Source organism: Oreochromis niloticus, unplaced genomic scaffold, assembly GCF_001858045.2.
Source record: "Oreochromis niloticus isolate F11D_XX unplaced genomic scaffold, O_niloticus_UMD_NMBU tig00001786_pilon, whole genome shotgun sequence".
Classification (NCBI taxonomy): domain Eukaryota; kingdom Metazoa; phylum Chordata; class Actinopteri; order Cichliformes; family Cichlidae; genus Oreochromis; species Oreochromis niloticus.
In genome coordinates, this window is record NW_020327475.1 from 63,449 (window position 1) to 75,398 (window position 11,950).

At 40.3% G+C, this 11,950-nt stretch overlaps 1 protein-coding gene across 1 annotated transcript; it reads left to right on the forward strand.

Annotated features, from left to right (window-relative positions):
- The first annotated feature begins 9,001 nt into the window (after positions 1 to 9,001).
- LOC109200350 (uncharacterized) lies at positions 9,002 to 11,709 on the forward strand. Its single transcript, XM_019355885.2, has 4 exons — positions 9,002 to 9,150; positions 10,509 to 10,820; positions 10,953 to 11,027; positions 11,387 to 11,709. Exons 1-4 carry the CDS (start codon positions 9,012 to 9,014, stop codon positions 11,533 to 11,535), a joined length of 675 nt encoding a protein of 224 aa, XP_019211430.1. The 5' UTR covers positions 9,002 to 9,011; the 3' UTR covers positions 11,536 to 11,709.
- The last annotated feature ends 241 nt before the right edge of the window (positions 11,710 to 11,950 follow it).

An 11,950-nucleotide genomic window follows, 5' to 3' on the forward strand; every position in this document is an offset into this window, starting at 1 on the left:
TGTTGTATTCCCACATTCAAAACATGCTGATCTTATTGGATTTTTCCCTCAAAGTCTTTTTCCTCCTTTTTCTCTTCATCCAAATGTTCTAGCAGGCTGACTGTGAGTCCCTGTTTAACCTGTACAGCAGAAAGTAACAGCAGTCAGCGGCCTCCACTTGACTTCATGACTTCAACCCCTCGCACAGTCAGTTTCACTTTCTTCCTTCTGTCTTTTAGTCCTAAAATGTAGAACAACACCAGATCAAAATATTTGTGTCCTTCACTCACATCTTCAAATGATACCTTCTATATCAGAGATGATACAAAGGCAACATTTGTCTTATTTCTCTTTCATGAATCAAAAAGTACTTTTGTACTGTTGTGTAAATGTGTATGTAAAGGTGGATGACTGCCTACTGCAAATGAAATCTAACCATGGGTACAAATAAATGAAGCTGAAGCTGACGTAAAACACAGCCCTGTTTTTATTACTGTTTATAGATATTATCATTGATGATCATCATTTTGAATGATTCTTAAAAAGGGTTTAATGAATCCTTCAGTCTGAAACCAACTTGGAACAAAACACATTAGAAGATGTGGGAAAGAACCACAGTGTGCACATATTTTAAACACACAACCGAACCACATGTGTTTGTTTTAAAAAATGATTTTAACTGTAAACGGTGTCATATGTGATTTTATTTTTGAAGTCCTTTGTTGTCAATTTATGAACGTTTAAATTATTTTTCCACCATATTAATTTTTACAGGTATATTTATTTATAGTTAAGTTATATTTTGGTTTGTATATTTAGTGTTTTCATCACAGCTGTTAAACAACAGATAACAGTGTGTGTTACTAAATTCACAGCAACCTGAATGTGTTTGTGGGAACATGAATGTGTTTGAGTGTTTCTGCATCATGTGACCCAGATTTTTGGATCTGCTGTCAGATTGAAATGAAGACGATGAAACCACACAGCAGCTTCAGCTGAGCTGTCAATCAGCAGCAGCAGTCTTATCTGTGGGCCGCAGGGGCTGATGGGAGCTTTGAGGACCTGTTAGAAACCACGTGGCCCTCGTCTGATCTCACAGCTCGTCCTTGTTTGGCCTCAGCTGCATCAGAGCGCCACTTCTCCCCAGGTTCACCAGAGGAAACACCACTGCACAAAATGCTTTTCCTCCCAGCTGCTGCTCTGTGCTGTCTGTGTTCAGGTGAGTGTTTCCAGCCAATCAGGAGCCAACAAAGTCAACCTGGAACAAACACTGTCACACTAACCTTCATCTATCTGTCTGTGTCTCTACAGCACTGGTTACCATGGCAGCAGATCCGAATCAGGGTGGTTCAACACTGACCAAGAAAGCTGGAGAAAAAGTCTCCTTCAGCTGTGGGAATTCACGATGTAGTGGCTCTGTATACTGGTATAAAAAAAAGGAAGCAGAAACATTCAAATATCTACGGAATATAAAAGTTTTGACACTAGACAACATCAGACCTGATCATTCAGCCACCTACTACTGCTCCTGTTGGGTTTCTGCTCCCCACAGTGAGAAATGATCCCTGCAGCCTGAACAAAAACCAACAGATGAACAGATGTCAAACAGTGTTTGTGACAGGAAGAGAGCAGTAAACCACAGCCCAGGTTCACAGATTTCACCTCCATCTCAGAGTCACAAACATACTGAGCTCAGATTTTCTTTGAAACTATATTATTTCACCAATGTTAGCATTATTAGCATTATCATTAGTATTATTCAAACTGTTTTCCATGCTCACTTTTGTCATTAAACTCTGAACAGAAAATACAGCTCTGTGTGACAGGTTTGTTATACAGTTTTAAGTCAATGTTGTTGTTTAATCATCATTTTGTCTCAGGAATTTTTACAATCTTTACAGTATTCAATAACTTTATAACTTGATTTTGTAAAATGTCTCCACAAACCCTTATTTATTATATTTAATCTGTATTTCTTTGAAAACTGGCTGTGTGACTTGTTTTCGCTAAAGTCTTACTAAAAGTACTTCCAAATACCTTAAGGGAAGCAATGTGAGCATCTGACAGGTTTATAATTACTCATGACTGAGTGTTAATGTTAAAATTCATACAAAGTCAAGCAGCATAAACTTCATCACAGCTCTTATCATCGAACATCCAATCAATGAGAGGATTGGCAGTTTTTGTTGTGTTTTTACTGTTTTGTACGTGAGACTGACCTCGCTATCAAAAGACCTTCAGGAATAATTCACCTACTCCTTTTTTTTTTTTCTTTTTTGACTTTTTTGTAGTGTAGGGCAGTCAGCAGTGTCATATTTCAGAACAGCCTATATGACTATATGAACATAAATCTAAAGTAAACTAAAAGTCGGGCATCAATTTAAACAAAATGATCTTTCTATTGTCTGTCTTGACTCTGCTTATTAATCATTAGGATTAATGACAGACTGAGTTATCATGAAATTACAGAAACCTCAGTGAAGAAAAACTGGTCAGTAGAAAACAATTCATTTCTAAATATTTATGCTATTCTATCAAAATATACCAATAAATATTAAGTTGGGACTGTGTTTGGTTATAAAATGTAAAAAATGATAACAGTAGCAGCAAGCTGTCGTTGGTAATATAAGCTTATAAATGTTAAGAATCAGGTAAGGCTCTGGCTACATCCACACGTACACGGGTATTTTTGAAAATGAAGATTTTCTATGCGTTTGGGCCTTTTGTCCACACGTCACCTGTCCACGCCATTCGTTCGCGTCAGTCACTGAAAACTAAGATCTTTAAAAACTCTGTTTTTGCGTTTATGTGTGGGCGAGGAAAGAGAGATTTAGTCACGCAACGTCAAAGGTGGGCGCGTTTTTTGACATCACACTGTGCGCCACGTTATTGTTTACATGAGGTGAATTTCTACAATAGCAGGTATAGAGAAAATGCTGTTGCTGTTAATCTTACTATCTTAACCCTTTCACCCATAGTGGTCACTACAGTGGACAGCTATTCAAAGGCTGTTTTCTTGTATTTGTGTCAGTGTTGATGGTATACTTGCACATAAACAACTACAGTGGACACTGATGTGTCACTCCATACCCTTCCACCCACTGGTCAGTATGTTGTCCACCTAAGTGGACATTTAAAAAACTCTTTGAAAAGTACGTGTTTAAAAAAAATGAAGTTCAAAAATCTTTTTTTCATGCCTAAAGATGAATCAAAATACTTAATAAAAAAAATCCTGATTGAGGTTGTTATAATTCATGCTTGAAAGAGTTCAGGATCTTACTGTCCCTCCATTTAGAAAGACAGAGGTGTCAGAGTGAACTGAGGATGTGGCTTCTACATTCAACACAGATGCTCTCACAACCCAAATCCCGAGGCCACCTATTGCTTTGACATGTTCTTGACAGCATTTGACTTCGTTCTTTGCATTAACACGTGGGCGGAGATATTTTTTTCAAAACTCTACATGTGGGTGACCTGCTCTACCTCCTGAGCCACAGCATCCCCTCTCATGTGATTTTTCATCTACCCTTACATTGACAACTAGTATAAGGAGTCACAAAAGCTGGTTATCAACTCTCTAAGTCAAACCCTGGTTTTCCCTGTGCATTCACATGAAAGGGTTGGCAGCATCTGACCAATCACAAACATGGAAAAGTGTCCTGATTTGACAAAGGAAGGTTAAACTACACTGTGGAAGAAATATGAAGAGTTTAAAGAGATTGTGCAGACTGAAAGCAACACAGTTGCTGCACAAAAAGCACAGAGTGAGCGTGTATGAGAACAAAAGGCTTGGAGAAAGCATTCGACCTTGTCCCTCGTAATATTCCGTGGGGGGTGCTTCAGGAGTATGGGGTGTCTGTCCCGTTGGTATGGGACATTTGATCCATATAACTGCTGCAAGAGCTTGGTCCGCATAACTGGCAATAAGTCAGACTCGTTCCCGGTAGGTGCTTGGACTCCTCCAGGTCTCTTTCTGGTGTGTGTGTGTGTGTGTGTGTGTGTGTGTGTGTGTGAGATCTGGTTTTGATGTGACACACGACTTTCTCTGGGATTCCCTCCTTCCAGGCTGCACCCTGGCCTAATCACATACCTGTCCTGTTCCTGATGTCTTCATTGGGACCTCTTCTTCTTCTTCTTCTTCTTCTTCTTTTTTGTATGTCCTGTCCGGCACTGTAGCATTTAGAATTATTGTCTGAAGGTCAAGAAAAATGCCGAAAGATTTATTTTCCCAAGTTGACCGTTACAGATTTTGCTATACTGGTCCACTTGTCATATTTTGTTCGACCTTTATTATTATTATTATTATTATTATTGTTGTTATTATTATTATTATTAAAGCAGAACAGACAGTTTGGGGGACAGGAAAGAGAAAGAAAGAGAGGATGGGAAAGGAGTTAACAAAAGGAGAGGGGAAGAAAAATAGGGGAGAAGAGAGAGAGAGAGAGAAAAGACACTGAAAATCTGCTTGATCACCCGCTGAGAGAAAGAAAAATAACCAAAGAAACAAAAAGAAGACAACATAGAAGGGAAACCACAGCAACAACCAACATGAGCATCAGTAACAGTAAATAATAAATACTGAATGTTACTGAGTATGGAAGGCCAGGAGTGACAAAATGAATTAATTAAATACACCATTAAATAATTAATTGAATGTGTCATTAATTAATTAAAACTGGAATTAATTAATTAGGCCTCTGGGGTTGATGGACTTGCTGTCGTGTCTAAATCACATGTTCAATTTAAGATGACACGGCAACAACATTTCAACTTGTGTCAAAAATGCGGACTTCAAATTATATACCAGTTTTTAAATTGTGTTGATAGGCCACTTAAAACCAGAGTTGTGATAAAAAATACAATGTTTTTTTTTCTGAATAAAACAGTGGTATTTACAGCGGGAAGAAACGGTAAAAACACAGTTTTCTAAGGACAGCGCTAGCAAACACTCTCCACTTGCAAGCAAAAAAAAAAAGAAAGAAAAAACACCCCTTCCCTTTCCTCTTGGTGTTAACGTGTACCATGTCAATCAATCAAAAAATTATATGGCAACATGGCATTTGGCTGTTTGGGAAGAGGGGGGAGTTTTGGGAGTGATGCTGGCGAGAGAGAGCGAGTTTTCATATGTGAGAGATTTGTGACATTTAGTGTGCTTGAAGTCTATAGTGTGTTGTCTTGTGTAGTTAGTGTGTAGTAAACAGCCCTGTAGTTCCGCTAAGGCCTCCTCTGACCACCTCCTAATGCTCCTCATGGTCGCAGGTTCCCTCCTCACAATTGGCACATAGCGGGGGTGAGGTGAATCAGGTTATGATCTGACCTACCAAGTGGGGGGAGGAAGGAGGAGCTGTATGCATCCTTGACGTTAGCATACAGTAGGTCTAAAATTTTCTTTCCCCTGGTGGGACAGTCCACATATTGTTTGAATGTTGGTAGTGTATTGTCCAGTGATACATGGTTGAAGTCACCCGAGATCACAATAAAGGCACTCGGGTGCTGAGTCTGTAGCTGTGGGGTTAGCAGAGGGAGGGACATAAACAGCCACCAAGATGACATGAGAAAATCTCCTGGGTAAATAATACGGCCTGAGTCCAACAGCACACAGTTCAATGTCCGGGCAACAAATCCTTTCTTTGATTGTTATGTTGGCAGGGTTACACCACCGGTTGTTAACTAAAACAGCAAGCCCACCTCCTTTCCGCTTACCGCTAGCGATGCTGTCCCTGTCCGCCCGAACAGTGTGGAAGCCTTCCACGGAAGCATTCTCGTCGGGAATGTCCTGGTGCATCCATGATTCGGTGAAACACATCAGGCTACACTCTCGGTATTCTCTCTGACTCCGTACCAGTGCTGAGAGCTCGTCGATTTTATTCGATAACGATCGCAAATTTCCCATTACGATAGACAGCAGACACGGTTTATACCTCCTCCTCGCTTCGAGCCTCCGCTGTCTCACCGTCTCCTTCTTTCTTCTCTTCTGTCCTTGACCTCTGCATCCCCGATATGTTTTTCTCCAAATTTCAGCTGGTACTTCTGCGGGTCTGGCCAGCGAGCCGGCCGGCATCAGAGCGATCAGCTGATCTCTGGAGTAAACAGTCCGTGTAGGAGATGTGCCGCGGTCCCGTTCCTTGATAAAAGTAATAGTTCCACGGCCACCAGAAGAACAAAAACTCTCTCAATCCACATGATTGAGTGAAAGATAATAAACGGATGAAAATACAAATAGGAAAAAAAAGAAAATGTAAGAAAACAGAGCAAAACTAAGAGAAAAAGCAGGAGAGACTGTAAGAGGCTGCACGCTGGTTGGTGCATGCGCACATGCCAGACCTGTCAGTGTTGAAAACAGAAGAGCCTGTGCAGACCAACATGTTTCACTTCTAAAATGCAGCAGGTGTGGTTTGAAGGACGGAACAAACCACATCAGAAAGACATCAGAGAGACATCACATCTCTTGCTGGATTCACTGGATTATTCGCCTTTCACCATTATTTGGAACAAAGAAAACAAACTTGACTGCTTTGTGTCATTGTCGTGCTGCATGGCCCACTTTCTCCTGAGATTCAAGTCACAGACAGATGTTCTGATAGTTTTCTTTAAAAGGACTTCAGCCAGCATTATTACAAACACTGGCGTTCCAAAAGGTTGTGTCCTCAGTCCCATTCGCTACATTCTGTACACCCACGACTGTGTCACCTCCAACAAAAAATAACACCATTTTGAAGTTCGCGGACAACGCTGCAGTTACTGGTTGCATTATTGGAGGGGATGAAGCGGCTTACAGGAGAGAGGTGGCCGGTCTGGTGTCATGGTGTGAGGACAACAACCTCACCCTCAACACTGACAAGACAAAGGAGATGATACTGGAGACGAGGAAGAAGGGGAGGCCTCACCAGCCGCTATTTATCAGGGACCTTGAAGTGGAGAACATGAGCAGCTTTAGGTACCTGGGCGTCCACATCAGTGAGGACCTCACCTGGACACTGAACACCACACAGCTGGTCAAGAAAGTATTTCCTACCGTTGGACCTTAGATTCTGAAAATTATTAACCGGTCAAGTTCCTAGTGGGTTTAAACATGCAGTCATACATACCTTACTTAAGAAACCTGGCCTAGATAGTTCTGTTATGTCAGATTTTAGACCTATCTCTAAGCTTCCCTTCCTAAGTAAGATCCTGGAGAAGATTGTACATACGCAGCTGATGGACTACCTGATTGATTCACATTTGCCTGAGGTCTTTCAATCTGGTTTTAAGCCCTTTCACAGTACGGAGACAGCTCTTGTCAAAGTAATGAATGGCATTCTTGTTGCGACTGATTGTGGTAAATATGCTGTGCTTGTCTTATTGGACATGACAGCTGCATTTGACACAGTCGATCACGATCTCCTGATTTCCCGCTTAAACCACTGGGTGGGAATTTCAAATTTGGCACTGTCATGGATAAAGTCATACCTTTCTGACAGGAGTTTTTGTGTTAAGCTGGGGTTGGCCAAATCTTCTGTGGACTATTGCAATTACCTTTTAATTGGGGATGGGTTCGGCACCCTGTCAAGCTTGCAATTAGTGCAAAATGCGGTGGCACGTTTTTTAACTGGTAGAAGGAAATTTGACTGCATCACTCCGGTTCTGGCTTCAATACATTGGCTTCCTATTGTTTTTAGGATTCATTTTAAAGTCCTTTTATTGGTTTTTAAATCTTTAAACGGTCTGGCCCCTGTTTATTTATCCCATTTGTTGAAGCCTCATGTTCCTACTCGCTCGCTCCATTCAGCTGATCAATTGCTGATGTCAGTCCCTAAGTCATGGTGGAAACTCAGAGGAGATCGAGCTTTCTCAATTGCAGCTCTGATGCTTTGGAACAACCTTCCCCTTCATATTAGACAAGCGTCTTCAGTGCAGTTCTTTAAGTCCAGATTGAAAACCTATTTTTATTCCCTGGCTTTTAAACTGACATCCCTCCAATATTTTTATACTGATTTGCTTTTCTTTGTTTTTGTGTTGTTCATACTTGGTCTGCCTGGTGCATTTTTAAAGTGCTATACAAATAAACAATGATGATGATGATGATGAAGGCTCAGCAGCGGCTGTATTTCCTGAGGAGGCTGAGGAAATTTGTATGTCGGCCAAGATCCTCAGCAGCTTCTACAGCTGCACTGTGGAGAGCACACTGACCAGCTGCATCACTGCATGGTACAGCAGCGTTACTGCTATGGACCGCAAACGCCTGCAGAGAGTGATAACAACTGCGGAGAAGGTCATCAGGACTCTGCTGCCGTCTCTGCAGAGCATCTACCATCGCAGAGTCCAGAGGAGAGCTGCCTCCATCTTTAGAGACCCCACACACCCCCAACACGGACTGTTCACACTTCTGCCCTCGAGACAAAGGTTCAGAAGTGTGAAATCCAGAACATCCCAACTCAACAACTCCTTCTTCCCCACTGCCGTCAGACTCTTGAACAGCTGACCTATTTTTGAACAGTAATAAAACATTTTTGCACATCAGGTCATCCTGCATATTAAGCTATAGCTCTTATGCACACATCTCTGTTTCACGCTACAATTTTTTTGTCTCCTTTTCTGTCTCACTTTATTTATTTGTACTATTTGTATTTTATCTGTTCAATTTCTATTGTATATATTAATCGGCATCTGTGGGTGGACAGCAAAGAAAGAATTTCATTGCACAGAGAAATGCCTCTTTTTCTTTGGACACATGACAATAAACACTTTGAATCTTGAATATTTAGAATTTGCTGGTAAAATTCCAAATTGATTGTGTGATTAATGATGGTGAGCCAGATGGGCCAAACCATGATACTATCAGCAGCATGTTTCATTGTAGTGGTGGTATCATTGATGGGATAAATGGACTGGTGCTTATATAGTGATTTTCTGTTTTCATGTGGACTAAAGTAGTGGACTGACCAACAGACTGACATTAACATCAGAGCCGTGCTGCTAGTGTGGCTAAAAGAAAAGAGAAGAAGAGACAGTCATGTTGATATGAACATTAGAGAAACACATGGAGCTGAAATATGATCCTGCTTCCTCATTTGGACTCATTCAGCTCAGCTGACACATTCAACAGCAGACAGGTTTTTGTAGCAGTCTGTCTCACTGTGGGAGGAAACTACTACCTCATCTTTGGCTCTGGAACTAAACTGTCTGTAACAGGTAAGAACAAACATTTATTTTCCTTCAGTTGTTTTATTGTAGAAGCTGAAAATGTGTTTAAAGTCAGTTTCTGCTGCTTCAGGCTTTACATGTTAGTTTTTCATCATTAGTAGAGAATTCATCTGCAGCCATTGTTACATAAGAAAAGCTCAATAATCTCTGAAAACATGTTGAAATCTCACTGAACAACTAAAGTTATTCTTTATTTCTGCAAATATTAGTGATGTTACAAATATTTAGGATTTGATCACCTCAGTAATTCTGCACCATCTGCTGGTTTTTAACACAAGATCATATTTGATGTTATAATAAGTTGCAGCAAACTTGTAAATTAAAAACTATGCTGAAGAGAAAATTAAGATTTAGTTGTCAAAGATGTATCTTCTTTATGAAAAGATGATTTCTTGCAGTTACATTCATATATAAATTGACATAGATATTGATCAGGGACGTATAAAACATTTGTAATATGGAATAAAAAAACATGAGGCTAAAATATGACATTGTTCTTACTGAGTCAGGTTTGTTTGATTTGTGAGTCTAAATTTCAAATGAAAAGAAAAACTTGAAAAATGTTACCAGTAAATTATTCTTTAAAAAGAATGAAGAAATAAATAGAAATGTTCACATACTTTAAATTTATAACATAAAGTATGACAATTATTTTATATTATGGTAAAAAAAGGTACAAAATCCTCATTCAAGTTTCTGCTTCATTGGATTTAAATGTAATTATTTATTCACACATATGAAAAGCACATAATAAAACCAAACAGTAGATGTATTGCTGTTCCAGTTACTGCAGAATAAAACCAAAGAATTATGAAATCTGAAAAAGAAGTATGGTATTAATTAAAACATTTAAAAATCACCTGTTTAAAAACTGATACAAAAATTTAAATTTCATTGTTGGAATTAAATCATGGTGAAAAATGTTGTGTTATGTTTAGTGCAGAATAATGTCAAAAATGATTAATGTATTTTTTGAACAACAGTATCGAGAAAAACACACACACACATATATATATTTATTTATATATATAGAGTAAATATATATAAATTTTGTAAATATACCAAATTACAATAAAAAATACAATAAATTTGAAATACATTTTATTTCAGTTTAAAACCATGCTGAGTGTTCCACATGTGAGCCATGATGACATGAGGTGATGACTGTGTTTGATATGAAGCTGAATCCAGTGTATGTAGTGAACTTTGTGCTGTATTGATGAGTAGTTTAGTGATCAGAGTCCATGTAGTTTCCAGGATCAGACTGAATGCAGTGCAGTGCTGGAAGCTGCTGCTGACTGTGTGAATGTGTGTCTGTGCTGCTTGTTGCTGCTGTCAAACTTCAGATGAGCAGGTAGTGAAGCCCGTGGTGAGCGTGTACCCAGCAGCATCCAGAGCCCACCTGGAGGGGAACAGCTCCCTGCTGTGTGTGGCCTCAGCCATGTTTCCTCCTCTGGTCCAGTTCTCCTGGAAAAGACAGAAGAAGAACGGCGGAGAACCGGAGGAGCTACCCCCTGGTGAGGGAGAGCAGCTGGAGCTCAGAGAGTCGGGACGCACCATTGCCATCAGGATGGTTGATGGGAGTGATTCTGACACATATAAATACAGCTGCTGGGTGAAGCACGAGGGGGGCACAGTGGAGGCCCAAACACAACAAGGTAATGAAGGCTTGGTGACTGTGTTCAGCAGTGATTCAGCTTCATGTGGAGATGCTGTCAAAGAGAGCAGAGGAGCAGAGGACTGACATTTCTCACTGCAGCTCCAAACATTTGACTCCTTTTCTGTTTCAGAGGTTCCAGCTCCAGCAGCCTCCTGTCCTCCAGAGAGAGAGCCAGCAGACCTGCCAGCTCTGCAGCCAGCTGACTGTAAGATCACCTGCTGCCTCTCTGCATGGACAGCTCCAATGTCCAATGAGGGAGCTGGAACAAGTTTAGGGACTCAATCTTAAAGTTGCACTAATTGATCAAATCTTCATCCAACAAGCTCTGATAAAGCCACTGTACACTAGCTGCTCAGCACCAAACAGCAGACAGACCATAATATGTCAGAGATCAGTTTGTTAGCTGCTTGTGGAGTTCTTCTGCCCCCAAGTGGACACAAACACTACATCAATTCATCCACTTGAAGAAGAAGCTGTGACTGTTTCTATTTGGACTTTTTCTCCTTGATCTGAGAGGAATAACCCGACTGTCTGTCTGTCTCTTTGTGTCTGTCTGTCCTTCAGTGTCCTTCCAGTCTCAGTGCAGGGTGAAGCTGCTCTGCCTGCTGTACACAGTGCTGATAGTGAAGAGTCTGGTGTACTGCTGTGGACTCTCTCTGCTGATGATCCTCACAAACAAGGGACCGTCCACCAACTGCACACATGCTGACTGACTGTTTTCTGCTCGCCTTTTCTCACCATCAGATTTCCTCGAGTCAGCAGTCAGAAATGTAAATTAAATTCTGGTTGGTTCAGTGTTTCATTACTGAGCATTTGACCTTTTCTCATTTAATCATCTTAAACTGTGTAATATAAATTTACAAATAAACATGTTTGATGTGTTTGTATGAAGCGTAGATTCTTTATGTGAAGTTTTAATTTTTTGTACATATCTGCAGAAAAACTCGGATGATGCATTTAGATCCCACCATAATACAATAACAGTGTAGTTATTTGCTTGAAGTAAAAATAAAGATTTGAATTTGAAGAATGCATTTCTCATTTTTTTCTGTCATACATAACCTGTGTGACTGCAGCAGACGGGCTGTGTGGGTTTCTGCTCTGCAGCCTCCACACCGTTAGCTGTGG

Excerpts from the sequence above, each read along its gene's own strand:
- LOC109200350 (XM_019355885.2), top strand. The coding sequence starts at position 9,012 with ATGATCCTGCTTCCTCATTTGGACTCATTCAGCTCAGCTGACACATTC. Across the intron at positions 10,821-10,952 it reads GGAGGCCCAAACACAACAAG|AGGTTCCAGCTCCAGCAGCC; the intron begins GTAATGAAGGCT and ends TTTCTGTTTCAG. Across the intron at positions 11,028-11,386 it reads AGCTCTGCAGCCAGCTGACT|TGTCCTTCCAGTCTCAGTGC; the intron begins GTAAGATCACCT and ends TCTGTCCTTCAG.